The sequence below is a fragment of the Balaenoptera musculus genome, chromosome 19 (assembly GCF_009873245.2).
Source record: "Balaenoptera musculus isolate JJ_BM4_2016_0621 chromosome 19, mBalMus1.pri.v3, whole genome shotgun sequence".
In the NCBI taxonomy this organism is placed as follows: Eukaryota; Metazoa; Chordata; class Mammalia; order Artiodactyla; family Balaenopteridae; genus Balaenoptera; species Balaenoptera musculus.
The window spans coordinates 26,527,991-26,553,089 of NC_045803.1; the positions used below are offsets into that span (position 1 = coordinate 26,527,991).

General features: G+C 38.5%; 1 protein-coding gene across 2 annotated transcripts; it reads left to right on the forward strand.

Moving 5' to 3' along the window:
* Window positions 1-6,103: 6,103 nt before the first annotated feature.
* CNEP1R1 (CTD nuclear envelope phosphatase 1 regulatory subunit 1) lies at window positions 6,104-20,656 on the forward strand. Of its 2 annotated transcripts, XR_005017541.1 has the most exons (7): window positions 6,121-6,257; window positions 7,355-7,426; window positions 9,744-9,817; window positions 13,053-13,162; window positions 13,285-13,339; window positions 17,821-17,905; window positions 19,294-20,655. XR_005017541.1 is itself a non-coding variant. In XM_036834636.1 (6 exons), exons 1-6 carry the CDS (start codon window positions 6,233-6,235, stop codon window positions 19,333-19,335), a joined length of 378 nt encoding a protein of 125 aa, XP_036690531.1. In that variant the 5' UTR covers window positions 6,104-6,232; the 3' UTR covers window positions 19,336-20,656. The 2 variants fall into 2 exon arrangements, 1 of the variants encoding a protein (XP_036690531.1); XM_036834636.1 differs by lacking the exon at window positions 17,821-17,905 and having other exon boundaries at window positions 6,104-6,257; window positions 19,294-20,656.
* Window positions 20,657-25,099: the final 4,443 nt, after the last annotated feature.

The window sequence follows — 25,099 nt, forward strand, 5'->3', positions numbered from 1 at the left end:
TTTTTTTTTTTTTTTTGGCCACACTACAAGGCATGTGGGATCTTAGTTCCCCAACCAGGGATCGAACCCTGGCCCCCTGCAGTGGAAGCACGGAGTCCTAACCATTGGACCACCAGGGAAGTCCCCACAAAGTTTTTAATTTTTATGAGGTCCAATTTATCCATTTCTCCTTTTGTCATTTGTGCTTTTGTTATTGTATCTAAGATGGCTTTGCCTAACTCAAGGACACAAAGATTTATTCCTAAGTTTTCTTCAAAGAGATTTATAGTTTTAGCTCTTACATGATCCGTTTGGAGTTAATTTTTGTGTATGGTAAAGAAACAGGTACAACTTCATTCTTTTGCATGTGGATGTTCAGTTGTTCCAGCATCATTTGTTAAGAAGACTATTCTTTCCCCATTGAATTGTCTTGGCACCCTTGTCAAAAATCAATTAACTATAAATGCAGGGTTTATTTCTGAATTCTCAATTCTATTCCACTGATCTATATGTCTATCACAGGCCAGTACCACTCTGTCTTTGTAGTAAGTTTTGAAATGTGAAAGTGTGAGCTCTCCAACTTTATTTCCTTTTTCAAAATTGTTTTGGCTCTTTGGGTCTCTTGCATTTCCACATGAATTTTAGGATCAACTTGTCAATTTCTGCAAAAAAGCCAGCTGGGATTATAATAGGTATTGCATTGACTCTGTAGATCATTTGGGGGAATATTGCCATCTTAACAATATTGTCTTCTAATCCATGAACATGGGATGTTTTTCCCATTTTTTAGGTCTTCATTAATTTCTTTCAATAATGTTTTATATTGGTAGTTTTCAGAATACAAGTTTTGCTCTTCTTTTTTAAAATGTATTCTTAATTATTTCATTTTTTTTGATGCTATATTAAGTGTAGTTACATTTATTTCATTTTTGGGTTGGTCATTACTAGTGCAGAGAAATACACTTGAAACACACTTGATTTTTGTATACTGATCTTATACCCTGCAACCTTGCTGAACCCATTTGTTTATTGGTGAATTCCAATAATACTTTATTGGTGAATTCCTTAGGATTTTCTATATATAAGATCATGTCTTCTACTTCTACTTCTTCCTTTCCAATATGGATTCCTTTGATCTCATTTTATTGCCTAATGCCTGATAGAACCTCCATTATGATGTTAGACAGAAGTGGTAAGCATGGACATCTTTGTCTACTTCTTGATCTTAGGAGGAAAACATTCACCTTTAAGTATGAAGTTATGGGTTCTGTAGATGTTCTTTACCAACAATGAGGAAGTTTCCTTTTATTCCTAGTTTGTCGTGTGTTTTTATCATGAAAGGGTGTTGGATTTTGTCAAATCCTTTTTTTGCAACTATTGAGATGATCATGTGGGGATTTCCCATACTTTTAAAATTGAGATATAATTTACATATAATAAAATTCACTTTTTTTTTTAAATTGAACGCAGCCAATTTTTTTTTTTTAATAGCTACTTTATTTATTTATTTATTATTTATTTTTGGCTGTGTTGGGTCCTCGGTTCGTGCGAGGGCTTTCTCTAGTTGCGGCAAGCGGGGGCCACTCTTCATCGCGGTGCGGGGACAGCTCTTCATCGCGGTGCGCGGGCCTCTCACTATCGCGGCCCCTCCCGTTGCGGGTCACAGGCTCCAGACGCGCAGGCTCAGCAGTTGTGGCTCACGGGCCCAGCTGCTCCGTGGCATGCGGGATCCTCCCAGACCAGGGCTCGAACCCGTGTCCCCTGCATTAACAGGCAGATTCTCAACCACTGCGCCACCAGGGAATCCCAAAATTCACTTTTAAAGTGTACAATTCAGTGGTTTTTAGTATACTCACAAAGTTATGCAATCATCACTATCTAATTCCAGAACATTTTCATCACTCCAAAAAGAAATATCATACTTTCCATTTTCCCTTTTCCTAAGCCCCTGGCAACCACTATCTAAGTCCTGTCTCTATGGGTGTGCATTTTGTAGCATTTATCAGTACTTCATTTTTTAAATTGTTGAATAATATTCCACTATATAGAAATATCACATTTTGCTTATCCATTCATTAGTTGATGGACATTTGGGTTGTTTCCACTCTTTGGCTATTATGAATAATGCTGCCATGCACATTCATGTACTAGGTTTTTTGTGAACATGTTTTCAATTCTCTCAGGTATATACTTAAGAGTAGAATTGCTGGTTCATATAGTAACTACGTGCTTAACTTTTTGAGGAACTGCCAAACTGTCTTCCAAAGTGGCTGCACCATTTTATTGCTACATTCCTACTAACAATGTATGAATTCTCCAATTTCTCTATATCCTCATCAAATCATGTGGTTTTTGTCCTTTATTCTATTTATATGATTCATTACACTAACTCATTTTCTGATGTCAAACCAACTTTGCATTCGAAGGATAAAACACACTTCATCTTGTTGTATAATCCTTTTTATATGTTGCTGGATGTGACTTGCTAATTTTTTAAAGGATTTTTATGTCCATATTCATAAGAGATATTCATGTATTTTTAAAGGGATGATGGTGGGTGTCAAATTGCCATGGTATTTAAGTTCCATTGAATACCTTTAAAAGAGTTTCTTTCCAAATGTCAATATATACAATACCAGAAATTACGTCTCTCACAAGGATTCAAGCCCATGATGAAAATTTCAGATGTAATTTTAAAAACATGTGAGGAGGCATATAATTTGTCAAAATTATTTTAGAAGGTATTGCCATGGAAATGGCATGAAGATCTCTGTTGTAGTCACTGCAAGGGGCCATTGGTAGGGTCTGAGGACAAAACTACTGTGATCTTTTAGTGTTTTACAAACCACTCTGTGCGGAAAGGGTGGGAACAGGAGACTAGCGAGAGGCCACAGCTGTAAATCCAGGCTATATGGTGGCTTGGATCAGAGTGGTAGCTGCAGAGTAGAGCCAACAGGATTTGCTACCTGATCTGATGTACCGTGTGGAGAGAGAGAGAGGGAGAGAATCAATGATAATTCCAGCTACAGGGTTTGGAGCGGATCAACTCATCTACTTATATCTATAAACTCAACTCTAAAATGGATTTGATAACACCTTTTGGCTCATAGAGCTGCTGTGGGGTTTAAAAGAAGTCTAATGCTCCTGAACTATAAAAGATGTAGCGCCAGACCTCCAGTAAAATGTAACAAACTTTAGCTATTGTATGGATATCCTTCTTTGAAGCAGATCTTTATCTTATCACTGATGTTTTAAGAGTCTTTAGCATTTTGACTTTTGTTTTTACACTAAACTCTATCTTTACAGAGGGCAGGAGTGATTCCTAGAGACCTTTGCATTCTCGGCTCATATCCCAGTGCCTGGAACATGTATTCCTTAAATATTTGTTGACTATCTTCTTGACAAATCACATGTATTCCTTAAATATTTGTTGACTATCTTCTTGACAAATCTCATTGATACGATGTTTCTACGAATATATATCCTTTGGTCTCCCCATTACTTCAGGTTCCAAATTTTTTAGCCTAACTATGAGCCCCTATTTTCCTCTCCTCCTCCCTTACTGTTCCTCAAGTCCCCGTGATCCATACATGCAGATGCCAATGACAGGATAAAAATGTGCACCCTTTCAAAGGCATGTTCAACATTTTAAAAAATAAATTTATTTATTTATTTTTGGCTGCGATGGGTCTTCGTTGCTGCGCGCCGGCTTTCTCTAGTTATGGCGAGCGGGGGCTGCTCTCCGTTGCGGTGCGCGGGCTTCTCATCGTGGTGGCTTCTCTTGTTGCGGAGCACAGGCTCTAGGTGTGCGGGTTTCAGTAGCTGTGGCACGCAGGCTCAGTAGTTGTGGCTCGCGGGCTCTGGAGTGCAGGCTCAGTAGTTGTGGCACACGGGCTTAGTTGCTCCGCGGCATGTGGGACCTTCCCGGACCAGGGATCAAACCCATGTCCCCTGCATTGGCAGGCAGATTCTTATCCACTGCACCACTTTTTTTTTTTTTTAAAGTTGCCAAAAAAAATGTATTTGATTACTTGAGTAAAATTACAGTATCTCTGTTGTTAGTAAGTATTAAATGTTACAGAAATTGGACCCCACCCATTTCCTTTCAACCTTCCAAGAAAGTGCATGTAACAGTCCAATTTTTTTTCTTCCGTAACCTAATACAAAATAAACAAACACTATACCTGCTCTCTTGATCAAGAAGAAGCATTTGCTCTTGTAAGGAACATATGTACATTTTAATGAAAGTGATATTTCTTATTGTACATACAAGAGCATCTCGACATTTCTTTTGAGCACAGATGAAAATGAACGATGGAGAGGGAGAACCCCAGGAGGTAGTCCTTAGTCTTCCCTCTGTGGTCCCAAGCTCTTGCTAGAGACTAGCACACCCCATCAGGCAAAGTCCTGCAGAACTGTCTCCTTTGAAGGTAAGTTAGCAAAGCACCCAATTATTAACAAGGCTTTGCAATGTCCTATTTGTCAGTCTGTCTCCCTCCTCACCTGCCCAGAATCTAGCCCAGGAGGGCCTGTCCTGTGACAGATGTTCACTAGCCATTCTCTAAGCACTGCTGGGTGCCAAAGGGAACCTGATGAATCAGACTTGGAGATGGAGAAATGGAACACTGAGCAAGAAGTCAAAAGGGATAGTTTGACTTAGGGCTTAAATCCAGGCTATGACAACAACTGCAAGATCTGGGCAAATGCGTTCTTACCTTTCTCATTGTAAATAAGCCCATTAATACCACATTGGTGGCTTTCAAACTTCCAGACTTTTTTTTACTGGAACCCTCAGTTAGGTATATGCTTTACATTATGATCAAGACACAGCACACATGGAACACACACACAAATGAAACAAAAAATCATGAAATATTTAAATTTAACTTCTAGCAATGCTAATATTTTAAATTTTAGTTCATGTTTAAAAAAATAACAGTTATGGAGCATTGAATAGTTTTCATGGCCCTCGCAGGGGTTTTGACTCACAGTTTAAAAAAAAGATTGCCTCGGAGGGCTAAATGAGATAATGTATGTAAAGGGTTTGGTCCAGAGGAAGCCTCCCTAAATGGAAACTTTGAAAAGTGCTAAGGTAAAGGCAGCTACAAAGTGAAGTAATGGGCACGGATGTGTCAATTAATTCTACTGGCAAGCAGGGAGGAGGAAAACTGAACCATGGATGAATAATATACACAAAGTATCAACAGTGAAAAAATTCCAATGCTGCTTGGAACCTTCTTAGCACCCATATTTGCATGGCTTCTTGGGTTTCTCAACTCAGATGCCCTGCTCCATGCAGCTCTTCCCCAGCACTAGTTCCTGTTACCCCTCCTTTATTTTACTGTATCCTATTACCCTGTTACTTCCTTCACTTAACCAAGCTTATCTGAAATTACTTATTTATTTGCATGTTTATTGCCTGCTGTAACCCTTCCACTTTGAGGACAGGAATCTTGTCCATCTTGCTCAACTGCATCCCTGATAAATACAGTGCCTAACATGTCACGCAATAAATAGTTCTTGAATGAATGAATGACCACAAGGAAATGAGCAAGAAAGCATTTTAATCAAGTATAAATGTAGTCAGTGCCTTACAGATTTTTTAGAATTTCCAGAATACCTTGTTTGTTTTACGATTTATGGAAGTTGGGTGACATGAGAAAAAATAATCAAGGGAGAAATACGTACTTAAGGTGTTAGGTATCTAGGAAAGAGGTACTATAAAGCAAGAAATTCCATTATTTGGTTTCTAGTTGGTTCTGTACATACCTTATTTCCCTCTGAATCCTAGAGGGAGAGCTAGCTCGTTGATTACTGCATCCCTCGTTAGTGACCAGAACACTCCCCGGAAGGTAGCGGATGCACAATAAGTATTCGAGTAATGAAAGAACCAAGCAGGAAAGGAGGAATATACGAATGAACCGACTTGCGCGGACGGGCTGCAGTTCCTCCCCAGGGCAGGAGGCGGCGCCAGTGTTACGCCCACTCGGCTGCCGTCAGCTCTTGGCCCCTCTGGCTGACCGTCCAACTCCAGGTTAGGAGCTGGTGCAGGAGCTAGCCAATAGAAAACCGCCTTAGTTATGGGGTCTGGCAGAGGTGTCCAATGAACGTAGTGGGTCTAGGCAAGGGGCGGTGCTAAGAGGAGAGGCGCAAGGGAGCGGTTAGAGGTGGGAGTTGGAGCTGCGGGCCGGGAGGGGGCCGCGGAGCTGCGATGCGGACGGGGCAGCGCCGGTGAACGGAGCTGCCGCCCGACATGAACTCGCTGGAGCAGGCGGAAGGTAGGGTGGGCCGCCTGGGCCGGTTCCGGGCTTCTCCCGGAAGCTGGCGGGGCTCCCGAGGGGCCTGAATTGTGGAAACCTGGTCCGGAGAGAGGAGGCCGCGAAGGATGGACTGACGGGGCCCGGAGCTGGGGGCGCGGGGGCTGGCCCAGGGACCAAGGGGCGGCTGTATCCGGCCGGTCGCTGCTTCCGGCGCGCGTGGCCTCAGCCGGCGCTTGTGGGGGAGCGTTGCGTCAGTTCCTCCATTCCCCAAGCTTAGACCAGGTAGCTTCTCGTCCGGGCTGCTTATATTTCTCATTCATTAGCAAACATTTTTATTTCGTGCCTTGTAGTATGCTAACTCACTTTATTTTTTTCTGATAACTGCACGAATTGTATCCCTGATTTCTGCCGTGGTTTCTGGTAACTGCCGGGGTAAGGGAGTGCCTCTTGGTCTCCTTTTCTAAAGTTCAAAAAACGCAACTGAAAGTGATACCCCACCTTGCTCATTCAGAGGGAGTACCTTGGACGCCCCTGTGTTGTGGAACCAGGCGTCGGCGCTCCAGAAGTGCCACGAAGATCAACTGTAACCTCTTGGGAGGGAGGAAAGGGGAGCGTCTTTGCATATCCACCTGTTAGCCGTATCAGAAGTCCAGACTGAAAGCGTAGCCATTAATTAAATACAAGCGCTGGAAATCGGAATCGGGTAATTGCGTTCAAATTGACTTCGAAGACTTCGGTGTTAGGTAATAACGTTATTGTGTCTAATAGGGAGGTCTTGGTTCCATCGGAATTAAAACTCGACCTGATTTTGATACTTTATTTGCAGCCCCCAAATTTCTAGCTTTTGGCACCGGCTGAGGCTGCTGTTGATTTTCCACATACCATTTTATGACGCTTCTAAAAGTGAATCGGCCAGTTTCCTTATATGTGAAATTGGAATTAAAGAAACCAAATGTATTTGTCAAGTGCTTAAAGCTGTCATAGTAAAGAAGTAAACAGTGCAGTGATACATGTAAGTTGGTGTGCAAGACCTGAAGCAGAGTACCTAAAATTCATCTTAATAGATTCAAACTAGTAAGAGTAGCTAATTAGAAAATTGAAATCTTTTTACCTAGATCTCAAGGCTTTCGAGAGGAGACTTACTGAATATATTCATTGTTTGCAACCTGCCACTGGACGTTGGAGAAGTAAGTGCCTGGATGTTTTTTAAGGGAAAATAAACTTAAAATTGATACTTTTATTCCTGCCTAGCAATGATTTGCTTCTCTGTAAAACTTTTGTTTTACAAATGCTTGCAAATCTTTATTAAACCATAAGATTCCCTTTCATTTGGACAGTTTTACGTTTATTTAACATTGTAAATAATGGCATTATAAAGAAATTTTAAGAAACTGACAACCCTAAGAGAATAGTCTTATTTTGTGTGGTTGAATTTTTATTTTTACATTAAAATACATATACTTTTAAACAAATATTACAAATCTTATAACCAGCACACGTAATAAAAATTTCGGTAGTCTGTTTAGCAGTTTTACAATTTTGCCTATGAACTACTGAAATAAAGTTTGTTAAGGAAAATGATATTCAACGAGTGCTGTAAAATATGATTTGAAAGTATTGTGGTTACTGCCCCATGGAAATATATAGGAAATGCAGATGAATATACAAGTGATGACCTCAATAAGCAAAATACTTTGCTAATTTATGTTGGGACGGTCTTAATTTCTTGGCTGTTCCTTGCTGAAATTTAATTTCTGCCAAGAAGGAAGTACAGCAGCACATGTTGAGGACATACTTTATTTTGAAGTATAATTCACTTTGTGGGACCAAACTAAAGAGCCCTATTGAAGTTAAGGGTCTTCTCCTATGTCGAGATTTTTTGTGTAATTTTTATTAAATCTATTTGCAAAGTTTTAGTCATATGCTACAGGAATTCTGATTGGTTAGAATTCACAAGTAATGATTTTTCTCAGGTTCTCCAGTTTACCTAGGAATTACCCCCAAAACCTTGTTTCACTGTTACTTGAGAATCTTTTAAAATGTATATGATGCTTTTCTATCTTATAAAGTGTAATGAACACACTTTTTCTCTGATTCACGGTCTAAGTGCTTACATACAAATGCCATTAGCTTGTTCAGTGAACCAAAGTATGTGTATGAGGTCCCTTCTGGTGGGTTTGATTTTGCTTTTGCTTCATTTAAAAAAAAAAAAAAATCTGTATACTTTAGCGTGTTTCTTATTGGAAATGTAGAATAATAAGAAATTGAGTTTAATCTGTTCTGAGCTGAGAACATAAGTTTGAAATTTTGAGTATATTAAATACCTAAAATGAGATTGTTTTTCTATGGTTTGTTTCTTCTAAAAGTATATCACTACGAATTCTAAATAAAGTTTTACTATATTTATGTTGCACTTTGAAGCTTGATCTCTACATTTTAAAAATGTATGCATCCCAACTGAAAGATAGTAACTGATTGGTCTCCAGAATATTAACTAGGTCTTGGTGCCCCTTTATTATTTTTTAGTAATACCATATATTCTTTTTTTTTTTTTTTTAATTATTTTTGGCTGTGTTGGGTCTTCGTTTCTGTACGAGGGCTTTCTCTAGTTGCGGCAAGCGGGGGCCACTCTTCATCGCGGTGCGCGGGCCTCTCACTATCGCGGCCTCTCTTGTTGCGGAGCACAGGCTCCAGACGCGCAGGCTCAGTAGTTGTGGCTCATGGGCCTAGTAGCTCCGCGGCATGTGGGATCTTCCCAGACCAGGGCTCGAACCCGTGTCCCGTGCATTGGCAGGCAGATTCTCAACCACTGCGCCACCAGGGAAGACCTACCATATATTCTTAAGTTTTACTTATGATCTATATAGAATTTCTAAAATAATTCTAGCTTAGTGGGGAGAAAGAAACTTTTTTGAACTTCTATTGTCAATAATTTCTACCCCAACCTTCCTTAAGTCCCTTAAAGAAAATCTGATACTGATTGGTGTGCGCCACACTTCCTGAGATTGACCTTTGTTTAATTCAACAACAAGCAGTTGTCTGCAAGGCAAAAGTCTTTAGTCCAAATTCTCAGTGCATTCATGAAAGAGTCTTTGTTTGGTTTGTTTACATTAAAAAAATTAGGTTTTTGGGGTGGTTTGGGGGGGGTTGTTTTTTGTTTTGAATTTATTAGATCTGTAACATCAGTGTAAAGCACATTGAAAGTTACATAAGAAAATCTTACATTAAAGTTTTACCATCTTGGTTCTTACTGCTTTTAATTTCATTAATCTTCAGAAATTCTGACTAAAGTAATAAGGGGGACAGTATCCTCTTCAGTTACTAAGGTTCACATTGTTTCAGAGAATTCCTCAAGGTCATACGTCAAGTCTCCTAAGTCCTGAGTGGAGTACATTTTCCATTTAATGAAGTGCTGCATCCTTTGGCTGTCATTTATTAAGAACTGGTGGTAGTATCATATTAATAGCTTATTTCGTTACTAATTTCGTGTTTATCTTTCATCAGTGCTTCTTATAGTGGTATCTGTCTGTACAGCTACTGGTGCCTGGAACTGGTTAATAGATCCCGAGACGCAAAAGGTAGAAGTTTTGATTTAAAATCTTTAACAGATTGAGACAGTGGATATAGCAGTGCTTTGTTCTTTGTAAAGTATTAATCAAATGCTACCTATTAGTACTAGTAGTGATATTAATCATTGTATTAAAAATACGTCTTATCTTAATTTGCTTGAGAAAAACTTTGGCTGGCTGCTGTGGGTTAAGTTTGCAGAGAAAAAAGCCTAAGAAATACTACCTCACTTACATTACTTCTCATTCATTTCTGAACTTGTGTACAGTTTTTACATATCTCATTTTTACATATTTCAGTGTAAACATTGTCTTTGTTCTGTTTTGTTCATTCAGTGTCATCAGTGCCAGCTTTTAAAAATTATAAAACAACATTTTCTTCTATGAGTTATCTTTGTTAATTCCTTTCCTCATCTCATAAAGCATTTAAGACAACCTTGCAGGAGACATTATGATAAAATAGCAAATGTAAATGTAATAAACAGTCAAGACCAGTAAAAACAGAGTATGAGGTCAAAACCAGGAAGGAAACCAGGTCACTGATATCATAGGCCCTGTGGGCCAGCAGAATTGCCAGGGTTGAGTTTTAAATTAGTCTCTAAAGTCACAGCTAGTTCCGTGGTTTTCATTATCTGTGAGAACACATTTGTAAGTTCTTTAAGCTAGCAAAGCTTTTCTTTCTCAGCATTTATCTTTTTATAAAAAAAATTCTGCCTGGAGTTTAATATAAGAAACACTGAGAGATCTCCCACTGGGCACTGTCTAAGAATATTCCTGTACCAAATGCAATAACAGATTTCATAATGTTATTTCTTGAAGCATCCTCTGCTGACAGCTGGTAGCATGTTTCTCAAATTTCTATCTCTTTCTACCAACTTGTGCCTTAATTTCAAACTTGGGCTTTTTTATTAGAGAAGTAATCGTCTTCAATTTTTCAGTGAAGTTTTTTTCCCCCAATTCAGGTATATTTAGGTAATAATGGTGTTGTAGTTTTCACAAATTTAACCCTACTTCCCCTTGTAAACTGTAATTAGGTATACTACTTCCAGTAGCTTTATTTACAACCTTTTGGGTTATGCAAAAGAAAAACCTAATAATAAGGCTTTTGTCAGCAGTCTAAATGGCAGTTCAGACAGCCAGGGGGTTATTCACCATGTAGTCTCCCTGACTCTACCCACTGAGGTGGAGACACAAAAGAATAGGAAGCAGGGGAGGTTGGTGGTGGGATTGCATGTTAATAGAGGGGTTTCTATGATGGATAGGAAACTCTCCTGTATGTTCATTTATAAAAATCTGATCTTAAGGCTGCACTTGGTACTCATCTTTAGGGGAAGAGTGAAGGAGGCTGGCAAGAAGATTAAAAAAGGTCTATCTTGGGAAATGAATCTGACTTCTAATTGTGAAAAATATAAGCTGATTTCAGCTAGTTGAGATCTTAATAAAACACAGAATTAAATGTAATTTGAAATAGGCCCAAAACTCTGTAGTTAATATAATTTTCTAAATTAGGTGAGAATATAATTATTAGCTTAAGGGTTGGCTCTTTATATTTCACTATTTAATAACCTCAAACCTGACAAGAGTTTTGAATAGCAATTGTCTGTAAGAGGACTTGCAAACTCAAAAGCCAGTGGCTAGCTGGAAGAACACAAGGAGAGAAGGAATATGGCAAACTGGAAAGTACACGAATGCCTGAACTAAAGGAGGAAACTGTTACCTGGATGCAGTTGATTGTTGCCATGGAGGAGGGAAGGCTGATACTGACTGGTCTAATTAAATTTGAAACTCTGTATGTGCTGATCTTGTACAGGGCACATAAAACATAATTCCTTTGGGAATTAAACTGTCCTCAAAGGTTTAAGAAGACATTACTCTGGAATATTAAACTTTCTTCAGGATCTCGTCCTTCTGGGAGCTTCTTCCTTCCTGATGTTTTCAACCTGTCATCTCTTCATTTGACAAATTTATTTAACCAGTACCATGCTAGGCCAGTGTTCTTCATAAGTTTAGTTCTCTGTCTTGAAACAGGTACACATATCTTATGAGAGTGGAGTGCAGATGCCCTCAGCTTGGTTCTGTTGCTCCCATTTAGTTTCTAGTCCATTCCATTTCTTTTTCTAGACTCTAAATACTTGTCTTCTCAGTCCACATTCCGACTCCCCAGTAGTCTGGCTTCAGTGCCTACTCTTGTTCCAATCCTGGATCCTGTACCCTTGTCCCTCTACCTACTCTTAGAATTATGTATGCTTCTGTTTTCTACTGTCAACTAAGTATTCTCCGATCTTAAATTAGCCGTTTGTTTCTCTTGAACTCTAGTTTTTTATGGATAGCTACTAATCATTTTCCCCTGCTGGGTTGTTCTGGGCCATCTAAATCTAGTAGCTTCAAAACCAAACTCATGTTTTGCCTCTTTCAAAGAGAAAGGGAGATGCTGGAACTGACTCTTACAAGATATGTAGGAGCTAGCCAGGTGAAGAGGAGAAAAGGAAAATGGTAGCATAAGTGTGCAAGTGTGGCAGGAGATGATTAGACTGAGACCAGGTTATGAACGGCAGAGTTTGCTCACCTCTGCTTTTTAACAGGGAAGATAACCAGATCACGTCTGACTTGTGTTTTCATTGAGAATCAGAGGCCTCATCTTCATTCATTCAACAATATTTGTTGAGCACCTATATTTGCCAAGTGCTGTTTCAGTTGTTGGGAGAATAATGATGCCCACGACAGTGTCCCTTTTCTCGTGGAACTTGTAGTCTTCTGCTTTTTAAATTACTTCTCACTAGGAAGGGTTCAGTAAATATTTTTGGTAGGGTGTTTTTTTATTATAGGAGTAAATTTTTAATGGTTGAAGCATTTGGAATGAATGGAGGGAATATTGCTACATTGTCTTGCTACACTGAAGATATAAAACATACATTATTTTAATTTTCATAGTATAGCAATATGGAGAACTAGGATTTTTGGAAGTCTCTAGATTCTCATACTTTATCTGTTTTGTTTTGTGTTTTTTTTTTTTGGTGGGGGGCCGTGCCATGTGGCTTGCGGGATCTCAGTTCCCTGACTAGGGATTGAACCCAGGCCACAGGAGTGAGAGCCCAGAATCCTAACCACTAGGCCACCAGGGGACTTTCCAAATTCTCATATTTTAGATAATTAAATGTTATATACATTCATGCACAAGTGGGGAGGTAGGAATCAGTATTGTTCTAAGATTTTTAACATTTTTATATTTCCAACTCTTCTTTTACAGGTGTCCTTCTTCACATCATTATGGAACCATCCATTTTTCACCATTAGCTGTATCACTCTAATAGGCTTGTTCTTTGCTGGAATACACAAGAGAGTAGTTGCACCGTCAATGTATCCTTTACCATGAATTGAGTTTTATTCTCTGAACTAAATTAAACCACCTTCTCAATCTCTAGGTGTTTTTAAAAGCTTACTCTTCAAATATAAATTTTCCTTTGACCACATTTATTCAGTATAGCTGCTCGATGTCGAACTGTATTAGCAGAGTACAACATGTCTTGTGATGATGTAAGTATTTTCATTAGAAAACTGTCGACACATGTGAAAGGACTGAAGTGTTTTGGCTTAAGTAAAACAAACATTTTATTAACAATAAATTGTCTCCATGGAATTAATAGGGGGGATATTCGTTGTACAGTTGATCCTAAGACACTTTTTTTTTTTACGTTGTAACATCTCTGAAGATTGACATGCATCTAATAATCAATGGTGTCTTACAATTAAATTGGTAGAGTTGAGAGTTTAATCTTTCTTAATGACATAAAGTCATGATCCATCTTCTAATTGAAGCTATCTTAGATTCAAAGAAATACAGTGGTCATTATAGGCCAAAAATGGCTCAGTGGGAGTTGGTTTTGTAAACTACTGTTAAGTATCTCACACTGTTCCATATGTAGGATTTTAAATAGAGTCATAGATTAATTGACAGACTGTGGACATATGAACGTACCGTATTTTTAAAAGTTGATCACATATCAGTATAAGAATATCTCACAATTTTGATTTATTTATAAAAGCATTTTTACCTTCAACTTAAAAAACTATTAAGTAATACCTACCCAGTATAGAAAATTAGAATAAAAAGCCAAAAAAAGTATTAGGGCAGGAAGACAACTGGATCAATGGAAGAGAATAAAGATTAAACACTTAGATTTTTTAAAAATTAGTAGAAGATAAGGGTAGTCTATTTCAAGTCAAAAGGGAAGAAATAGGCTATTTATAGTATTGAGACAGTTGGCTCTTCATTTGGAAAAAGATGAATTTAGATCTCTACCTCACATCAATTGAAAAAACTAAATTCCAGGTAAAGTCTTAAATAGATTTAAAAAGACATATACATCCCACCATAAAAGCATTAGAAGAAAATACAGAAGAATATGTTTATAACCTTGGGATAGGAAAACATCTTCTTAAGTCACGAAACAGAAATGCCATAATGGAAGAAGTTGGATACATTTAATTGCACCAACATTTGAAGATTTTGTACAGCAGAAGACAAGAAGTTAAGCAGTAATTAGAAGAAATCATTTGTAAGGTACCTAATAGATAGAGGGTAGTATCCAGAATGTTTGAAGACCTATTAAAAATCAATAATAAAAAGACAAATAGTACATTTTTAAAATGGAAAAGGTAAGTCGTATCACAGAAATGGAAATACAAATGGCCAATAAACATGTAAAGACTGGAGAGCCTCATTTTGTAATCAGGGAAATGCAAAGTAAAACTGAGTTCATTTGTATTACCTGTCAGATTAGTAAAGATTAAATAACTCCAGTATTGTGGTGAAATGATCCAGCCATACACTGCTTGTTGGGAATATACATTGATGCAGCCATTTTGAAGGGCAATTTTCATCATTCATATAAAATGTAATATGTGCATATCTCATGACCTAACTATTCTCCTTTTCCCCAACTACCCTGGTTGGGGGGACCATCACACATGTACGCAAGGAGGCAAGTACAAGATTGTTCATTGTAGTATCCTTAGCAGTAGTGAAAAAAATGGAAATAATTTTTGTTTCTCAACAGAAATTTTGTTTCTCAACAGTGGTAAAATAGGGTGTGGTAAAGCCACATCATAGGTAATCAGAAGTAAATCTATAAGTATGGACATGGAAGTATCTCGAAGACATACTGTTAGGAGCAAAAAGTAAATTATCAAACAGTATGGTCAGTTGGTACCATTTTTTTTTTAAGTTTTAATTATGTAAATTTCCAAACATAAAAAAGCAAAGAGAAGAGCTAAATGAACTTCCTGTGTATCATCGGTCAGTGTCAACAATAAATCAACTCATGGCCATTTTTTTTTTTTTTTTAAATCTTCATTGGAGTATAATTGCTTCACAATACTGTGTTAGTTTCTGTTATACAACAAAGCGAATCAGCCATGTGCATATACATGCCCCCATATCCCCTCCCTCTTGGGCCTCTCTCCCCTCCTCCCTATCCCACCCCTCTAGGTCATCGCAAAGCCCCGAGCTAATTCCCTGTGCTATGCTGCTGCTTCCCACCAGCCAACTATTTTACATTCAGTCGTGTATATATGTCGACGCTACTCTCACTTCGCCCCAGCTTCGCCCTCCCACCCTTTGTCCTCAAGTCCATTTTCTATGTCTATCTCTTTTTTTTTTTAATTTACTTTTGTTTTTATTTTGGCTGCGTTGGGTTTTTGTTGCTGTGCGCGGGCTTTCTCTAGGTGCAGCGAGTGGGGGCTACTCTTCCTTGCGGTGCGTGGGCTTCTCATTGTGGTGGCTTCTCGTTGCAGAGCACAGGTCTAGGCGCACAGGCTTCAGTAGTGGTGTATGGGCTCAGTAGTTGTGGCTCGTGGCCTCTAGAGTGCAGGCTCAGTAGTTGTGGTGCGCGGGCTTAGTTGCTCTGTGGTACGTGGGATCTTCCCAGACCAGGGCTCGAACCCGTGTCCCCTGCGTTGGCAGGTGGATTCTTAACCACTGTGCCATCAGGGAAGCCCCCTATGTCTACCTCTTTATTCCTGCCCTGCCTTTTTTTTTTCCTAAGTTAATTTTTTTTTTAAATGGTGCTTTATTTTCATAAATAGAAGGTGAAGTAATTACCATTTCAAATAGTTAGATTTGAATATTTCCTATTTTGGTGCTTTCCTCTTCCCTGAAATGCATTCAAAGCCTTGGTTTTGTTTGTTTGTTTTTTTTAATTTTTGAATTTTATTTAATTTATTTTTTTATACAGCTGGTTCTTATTGGTCATCCACTTTATACACATCAGTGTATACATGTCAGTCCCAATCTCCCGATTCATCACACCACCACCCCCACCTGCTGCTGCTTTCCCCCCTTGGTGTCCATAGGTTTGTTCGCTACATCTGTGTCTCAGTTTTTGCCCTGCAAACCGGTTCATCTGTACCATTTTTCTAGGTTCCACATATGTGCATTTATTCCTGCCCTGCAACTAGGTTCATCAGTACAGTTTTGTTTTTTTTTTTAGATTCCATATATATGCGTTAGTTTATGATATTTGTTTTTCTGTTTCTGACTGACTTCACTCTGTATGACAGACTCTGGGTCCATCCATCTCACTACAGATAACTCAATTTTGTTTCTTTTTATGGCTGAGTAATATTCCATTGTATATATGTGCCACATCTTTATCCATTCATTTGTCGATGGACATTTAGGTTGCTTCCATGCCCTGGCTATTGTAAATAGTGCTGCAGTGAACATTGTGGTACATGTCTCTTTTTGAATCATGGTTTTCTCGGGGTATATGCCCAGTAATGGGATTGCTGGGTCACATGGTAGTTCTATTTTTAGTTTTTTAAGGAACCTCGATACTGTTTTCCATAGTGGTTGTATCAATTTACATTCCTACCAACAGTGCAGGAGGGTTCCCTTTTCACCACACCCTTTCCAGCTTTTATTGTTTCTAGATTTTTTGGTAATGGCCATTCTGGAAAGAATGCCCAGAGATAAACCCATGCACAGATGGGCACCTAGTTTATGACAAAGAAGGCAAGAACATACAGTGGAGAAAAGACAACCTCTTCAGTAAGTGATGCTGGGAAAACTGGACAGCTACATGTAAAAGAATGAAATTAGAACACTCCCTAACAGCATACACAAAAATAAACTCCAAATGGATTAAGGACTTAAATGTAAGACCAGACACTATAAAACTCCTAGAAGAGAACATAGGAAAAACACTCTGACATAAACCACAGCAAGATCTTTTTTGACCCACCTCCTAGAGTAACGGAAATAAAAACAAAAATAAACAAACGGGACTTAATTAAACTTAAAAGCTTTTGCACAGCAAAGGAAACCATAAACAAGACAAAAAGACAACCCTCAGAATGGGAGAAAATATTTGCAAATGAAACAACAGACAAAGGATTAATCTCCAAAATATACGAGAACAGCTCAATATCAAAAAACCAAAACAATCCAGTTAAAAAATGGCAGAAGACCTAAATAGACATTTCACCAAGGAAGACACACAGATGGCCAAGAGACACATGAAAAGATGCTCAACATCACTAATTACTAGAGAAATGCAAATCAAAACTGCAATGAGGTATCACCTCATGGCCATTCTTATTTCATGTGTACCCCTGCCCACCTTCCCTGTCATCAGGTTATTTAAAAACAAATCCCAAGTGATGTATTTTACCCTCAATCAGCATGATAGAAGCACCAAATTTTTATTCATGTATGTGAATGTAAATCCATAGAAAACAATCTGGAAGAATTCATGCTAAAACTGGTTTCGTCTGTAAGAGGGCTAGTATTTGAGGTGAATGGAAAGGATGACTTTAAGCTCATCTTGTTTGAACTTTTTATAATGAGATTACATTAATGTCTTATGTAATTTAAAATAGATTTAAAGTGGATTAAAACCATGATGTTTTTTTTTTCCATGATATTTTTATACAGTAGAACACTATACATTCTATATTGTAATAGCAGTATAAAAAGGTACAAGCTGCTGAAACATAGTAATGTTGATGAATTTCAGAAACACGTTGAGTGAAGTAGATGAGAAAGAACACGCTGTGTGATTCCATTTACTTAAAGATCAGAGAGAGACAGATTAATCTGTGGTAAGCAGTTATGTAGGGAGTGGGGGGTACCATTGACCTTGGAGAGGAGCATGGAGGAACTTTCTGAGTGATGGTGATGTTCTGTAGCTTGATCTGGGTGGTGGCGACATGGGTATATACGTTTGTCAAAACTCAGAAAACTGTACACAAGATTTGAGCATTTTATTGTGCATGAATTATACCTCAGTAAAACAGTAGAAAAATTAGTATCAAAGTTCTACCAAGATATCGAGGAGTTACCAAAAACAAAGTGAAAGTGAGAATTGAGAGGGAGCCAGAATCCTGACAACAGTTGACCTGAGGATACTAAAGTGTGTTTCTGAAAGCCACCTAGAATTTTACCAACCAAAGATAATCACCATGTTTTATATTTTATTGTGTATTCTCATTTACTTTTATAAAGGAAAGATGTTATAGTCAAGTTTATAAAGAACCATTAAAAAAATAAAAAGATGTTACGAATTTTTCAAACCAGCTTCTTTGACCCAACATTAGGATTTAAGAGCCACCATATACTGAAGGTTAACTGTGTGAAAGGTCCCAGGCCTGTTTTTTTATCTGCATGATCTCAAGATCTTCCATTTTGTTTAATTACATACTGTCCCACTTTATGGACGCATCATAATTTAATCCCCTATGTCCACACTTTGCATGTTATATATGTTGTGCATTTTTCACTAGAACTTAAGCTCTGTGAGGACAAGGAACTTTGTCTAATTCATTACTGGGTCCCTAGCATCTCACAACGTCTGGCACATTAATGGGCACTCAGTAAATACTGAATTAATAGCACCTTAGATGTACATCTTTACCCTTGCATCTAGTTTCCTTCAGATAAATTCCTAGAAGTGGAATTGTTTGGATTATATGGTATATGCTTTTTTTTTTTTTTGATAAATGTGACAGCCCTATAGAAGAGTTGTATCCACATACACTGAATACCAGCAGTGTATGAGTGTCTATTGCTCCAACCATTGGTTTACATTTTAACTTGAGGAAATTAAAGTTTTAATGTTAGAAAAAGGGAAAAATTTTTGTTCAAATACATAGTTTTATTTATGTTTTATGGACTTCATTTGGTAAGGGGCATAAGTTAGTCTATATAAGTCGGGATTTTATTTTATCCACTGACTTGGTTGGCTGATATTCTGGTAGCCAGTGGGTAGGGAATTCATCAAATAAAGATTTTATGTGTGTGTTTTAAAGTACTAAAGATTTTAGAAGAAAGTTCCACACAAAGAACACTTTGAAAATATAATTATTAATTGCTTAATCTTGACTAAATATAGGGGGGTGTTCTAATGCCCTTTAAGGTCTCTAGATAAATGGTGGTGTTCTTAATAGAACTATATATTTTTAAACTTTTTTTTTTTTTTTCATTTTTACAGACAGGAAAACTAATTTTGAAACCTAGGCCTCATGTTCAATGACAATCTGCACTCATTGTTATGGGACTTAAAACAACCTTTCTTCAAAAAGTGATACAGCAAAAAGCCATAAAGGATTGCTTTTACAGTTGGATATGTGAACGTCATAGCAACAACTGACAAGAAATGTGCAATATTTACCCAGATTATCTTCATGATGATGACTCGCGTAATCAGTGCTTCGGTACCTTTGATTATTTGTGTTTCAGTATTAGTGTCACTTTAGTACTTGAGATGCTGCAAAGATTTTTGCAGATGAAGTATGTATGTATGTTACTAAGTTAAACTTAGAAACAGAACCTCATCCAGTTTTTATAATGTATTTTTGTAAACTACTGTAAATAGCAAATCAGTGCCAGTGTTAAAAAGGAAACGTTATGTGGACTTTGTTCTCCTGCACCAGTGTTTCAGGAACATCTGCTTGCCATCTCCACAGCTCTTTAAAACCAGCTATTACGTATAGCTGCGCCTTTCACTCTTACACTCCTCTCTTTTAATCATAATGCAGGAAAAACATCGGATTGAGCTTAGACTAAGGAAAATTCATCTCCATTATGTTGTGTAAGAAATTATAGGTGTTTTGAGAAACAGTTTTTGTTAAACTAGATAGTGAACTTCAGCCACTATTGTGATATTTTCCAGTTCATTGTTTTCATTTAATGCTAAATATACTTTATATTTTTTTAATGATTTTAAGAACACTCCAAAGGCTTCTGAATAGACAAGTTTAGTTATAAATTATGTATTGTCTGGGGAATTTGATAGTCATTGTTTTAGATAATGGGATTTTATGCTGTGGTAGACATGCTGTTACACTAGGATTGTGCAGGTGTGATTGATCAGCCACACCATCACAGGGATAACTTGGGAGCAGTGCCACAAACTAGAGTCTACAATTCTCACTGTTCAGAGAGAGTTAAGGACGTACTGTGTATGCATATTAGCCACATGTACTATAACAGCCCTTAAAATTAAACTATTGGGATTGCTGTAAATATTTTAAAGAACTGGAGGTGCCTTTTATCTGTTTATTAGAAGATTTTGAAAGGTTTAAATTATTTCACGAGCAATCTTTTAAATTTGATTTAACATAAGGCTGAAAATTCAAAAACAGGACAAAAAAACTTTTTAACAAGGCTGCCGTTTATCTTAAATGTGTTCATCTTGGCTTTCATGTGTGTAAAATTTCATTCTTTGGACTGCAGCAATAAACCCCTCTGCTCCTACGAAGTTTTAAGAGGGTATTCCATATATTCTGCATTGTTTTATTTCCTGTAAATTTTGTAGGTAAATATGTGCATAAAAATAAATACTTTATATATACTTAGTGATTGGGCTTTTTCCTTGGTTATTTTAAGTCTGTAACTGAAAAAAATTTTAAACCTACTGTGTGTGTCAGGTACAGGCTAACATAAAATGAGTCAGATACAGGCTGAGTAAAATGAGATACTTTAACTGTGTGTCCAGTAGAGGAAATTTCAAGTAGCAATTGAAGGTACCCAGTTTATTAGGCTGTGGATACTTTAAATATTTCTTTTTTTAAAAAAATATTTATTTCGCTTAGCTGGGTCTTAGTTGTGGCATGTGGGATCTTCATTGTGGCATGCGGGATCTTTTAGTTGCAGCATGTGGGATCTAGTTCCCTGACCAGGGATTGAACCTGGGCCCCCCCCTGCATTGGGAGTGCAGAGTCCCAACCGCTGGACCACCAGGGAAGTCCCCTTTTAATATTTCTTATTCATCATTGTCTGATAATATTTGGTGTTTAATTAGGAAATGCAGGTTTTCTCAAAAATTAAGCTCTACAAACCTGGATCACTAGTTTCCTCCAAGAGTACAAAGCTGAAGAGGGATTTTATGTGTCCTAAATCCTTTTTGGAATCATCAGCTACTTTGTGTATTTAACAAAATCCTTGAATCTTTTCCCCTAGAAAAATATGTCTGTGTATGTACATATACTGTGCAGGTACTTGGAGAGGTTTTCAAGGATTTCCTGATGCCCGGCTACTCGGAATCCATTGGCTCCAAGAAGGAAACTTTTGTTACAGTTCCAAAGATTTTTCATACCTTTACTTCTAACAGAACAATTCATTTTCCAAAAAAGTCTTTGCTCTGGTTGAAATGGCCCAGGGATCCTTGCCAGGTTAGCCTCTCATCACCAGCACCCTCACTCTCTCATACGCTCTTCCACACTGTTAGGAAATGACTGTTGAGTCTAGTCCTCTAACTTTACAGGTGGGGAAGACAGTCTTAGATTTTCAAAGTGACTTTACTCTATGTCCCCATGGCTTATTGAAGACAACCAACATCAAGCCTCTTGACTCTGATTGAAAGGATGTTTATGTGTGTGTGTTGAACTTAAGTCATGAGCCATTATAATGGTATGGTTAAGAATGTAGACTCTTAAGCCAAACTGGATTCTAATCTCAGATCTACAACTTGCTAGTTTTGTAACCTTAGTCAAATTAGTAACCTTAGTTTTTTCATTTATAAAATGGGTATAATGCCAATCTCCTCAGTAGAGGAAGGTAATGTATAGGATATAGGTATATCGCCAGTCATCTTATATTGAGTATTAAATTGTTAATTCATGGAGAGCACTTAAACAGTGCTTGGCTACAGAGTCAATGCTCAGTAAATCTAGTTGTTAAACCAAATATTAAAAGTAAAGGAACAAAACAAAAAACCTCATTGTTACAACTTTACCTAATATCAACATCTCAGTTGAGATAGCCAGGAGGAAGTTGTGCTTATCTTTTGAATCAAGCAAACTCTTGAATACTGGATTAAATACAAAGAGAAAGGCTATTTGGCCTCGAATGATGTAAGAAACCAAAAATGGTTCTAGGTGTTTTCTCAAGCAGCTTCACTGAAAACATTAAGGCTGTGACTGCCTGATAGTGCTGCTTTTTGAGTGGCTCTTTTCTCCTTTAGAACTGGACTCTTGATGGGCATTTTGTAGACTTGAGTCTCTACATCCTTCTGGCTGACAGATGCTCTACCTTCATCAGCAACTAAAGTGGCTCTATCATTTCCTCTCCTGTTGAAACCAAAGAAACTTGAGTCTCATTCTTTTTCCAGACTAAACTTTCTATATGCTTTACATTAGGTAAGTATAATTTCTGTCTTTTTCTACTAAAAATAGGTGTACCTTGTCTGTATCATAGAACACAAAACATTTTTTAAATTGACGTTTTTAGTGAATGTGTGCTATGCAAGTCTGATTGTGTGAGAGACAAAAAAAAGTAAAAGGATATCCATTACCTGAAAGTTTTAGGTGTGCTCTTTCATCTCCTTTGTACACTGCCCTTTAAGTGGCAAGTGCTTTGTCGGGTATTTGTGTGAGGAAGAATTTTTGCACTCTCAGAACTTGTTGTCTGGGGGGAATACAGACCAGTGTTTGAGCAGTTACCATGTGGTTTAAGTGCTATGAGGTAAAAGTGTGGGATGCTATAGGAGCCCAGAGGAAGTGGGCCAGCCCAGACACAGCTTGACAGAGGTTATTTCCTTCTGATCTGAAGGGTCAGTCGTGGGGGTTAGGGGTGGGGCAGAGGCAGTTCTTGAACTTGCCTGGCGGCGAGGAGTTGGAGAGGAATTGTGGCAAGAGCTGAGGCTGGAAGTAAGTAGGCATCTGGGGTTGGGAGTCTCGTGAGGGTAGTGGCAAGCCACCGAAGTGTTTTGGTAGGGAAGTGACTTAACTGGATTTGCATTTTATGATCATGACTGCTACTGTGTGGACTGAAGGGCCATACCCTGGAGGGCAGTTGGGAACTGCTGCTATATAGTCCAGGTGAGAGATGAGGGCTCCTGAACCAGAGAAGTAAGAGCTTTTAGTAGTCAAATGAGTGGGACTTTGTGGGAGGCCAAGAGGGGGAGCAGTTGAGCATAACGTCTACCACTTTTTCCATCCTGGGTTACCTGTTACAGAAATAAAGTTTCGATGATCACCAATGATGGGGAACTATTTTATCTTCTTAGAGAGTCCCTATGCTCCAAAGCATATTAAAAGCTCCAGGTGGTCCTGCAGTAGAGAAACCTGTTTCCCTGACATTCTGTGAAATGCCTGTTAACGTTCACTGTGGATATTTGGATATTTGTCATGATATTTGTCTACCAAGCTTTTTTTGAATGCCCTTGCTAGCTGTGGGGAATGCCAGCTGAATGAGTCCAGTCTCTCCGAAGACAACCCAGAAAACTTCCCTCCTTTGCATTTGGGACGAGGGTGAGGCCGTAAAGATAAGTTTCTGTCGCAGAGTACTTAGTAGTGCTCAGTGGTAGTGGCACCGGTTTCCTCATCAGGCCAGTTTGATGGCATGGGTCTGGGCATTTTTTTCTAAAAGTTTAGCCTTGAACTGGTCTCTCCGGACCTCCCCAATATCCTGTGAGGTACCCAATACCCTTTCGATAGTCTGTCTTCTGTTTAATCAGCCAAAGTCAGCGTCTCTTTCTTGCCAATAAGACCCTGACTTACAGAATATTACACGGAAGAAGTGTTCCAAAGAGCATGCTTTGAGGAGAGTTGGCCCGTCCCTGTAAGGGACTAGGGAGCTGCTTCAAAGCAAGCGTGATGTCATCTGCCAGGTAAGGGGTCTCTGGGCCATGTGTAGTGGAAGAGTCCAGCCTGGCAGATTGACTTGGGTCGTAGTCCTGGTTCCTCCATTAACCACTTAGGCAGGTGACTTATTCTTAAGGTCCCTATATTCTGAGTCCTTGTCATCCATGTATCTTTAGTACCCTAGAGCACCTGGCATTTGGAAGATGCTCAGTTACTGTGAGTTGAATGAATGAATGAACCTTAACTTTGGTATTTAAATTTTGTACATAATTACACTAAGTCATAAGTTTTCTTACATAATGTATTTAGTTTTATGGGGAGGTTCTTAAGATAGAAGGCTAAATGCTAAGATTTGTAAGGTAAATAACAGTAGGGAAACTAAAATAACTAAGTCTATTATAACTTCATTAAGTAAATCAAAAGATAAATACTATATATCCTTGCTAGAAGTTGCTTTTTTTAAAAAAATTAATTTTTGTTTTTGGCTGCTTTGGGTCTTCGCTGCTGCGTGCGGGCTTTCTCTAGTTGCTGAGAGTGGGAGCTACTCTTCGTTGCAGTGCGCGGGCTACTCATTGCGGTGGCTTCTCTTGTTGCAGAGCACGGGCTGTAGGCACACGAGCTTCAGTAGTTGCAGCACGTGGGCTCAGTAGTTGTGGCTCGAGGGCTCTAGAGCGCAGGCTCAGTAGTTGTGGCGCATGGGCTTAGTTGCTCCACGGCATGTGGGATCTTTCCCGACCAGGGCTCGAACGCGTGTCCCCTGCATTGGCAGGTGGATTCTTAACCACTGCGCCACCAGGGAAGCCTCTAAAACAATAATTTCATACCATCAAATATTCAGCTCGTACTTCCCCAATCGCCTCATAAGTGTCTCTTTTAGAGTTGGTTTGTCTGAATCAAGAATCAGATAAAGTAAATTTAAATAGCAACAGTTTGGGAAAAAAAAACAAACTAGGGTCCGGGCCTGGGTTTCTGAAATTATATCTGATTACATTTGTGAACTCATGCATATATAGAATACTTTTTCAATAAATAAAGTGACTCCAGTTAAGAGCTACCACAGTAAACAACATTATCACAGTGAATGCCATTGCTCTCTCTTCATGTATTAACAACTTCAAAGGAAATGGGGAACCCAGTACTCAAGTCACAATGAAAGTCCAGTATGACTGCTGTGCGGCATCCTTAGAGAATTCCCAGTCCAGATAAGGGCAG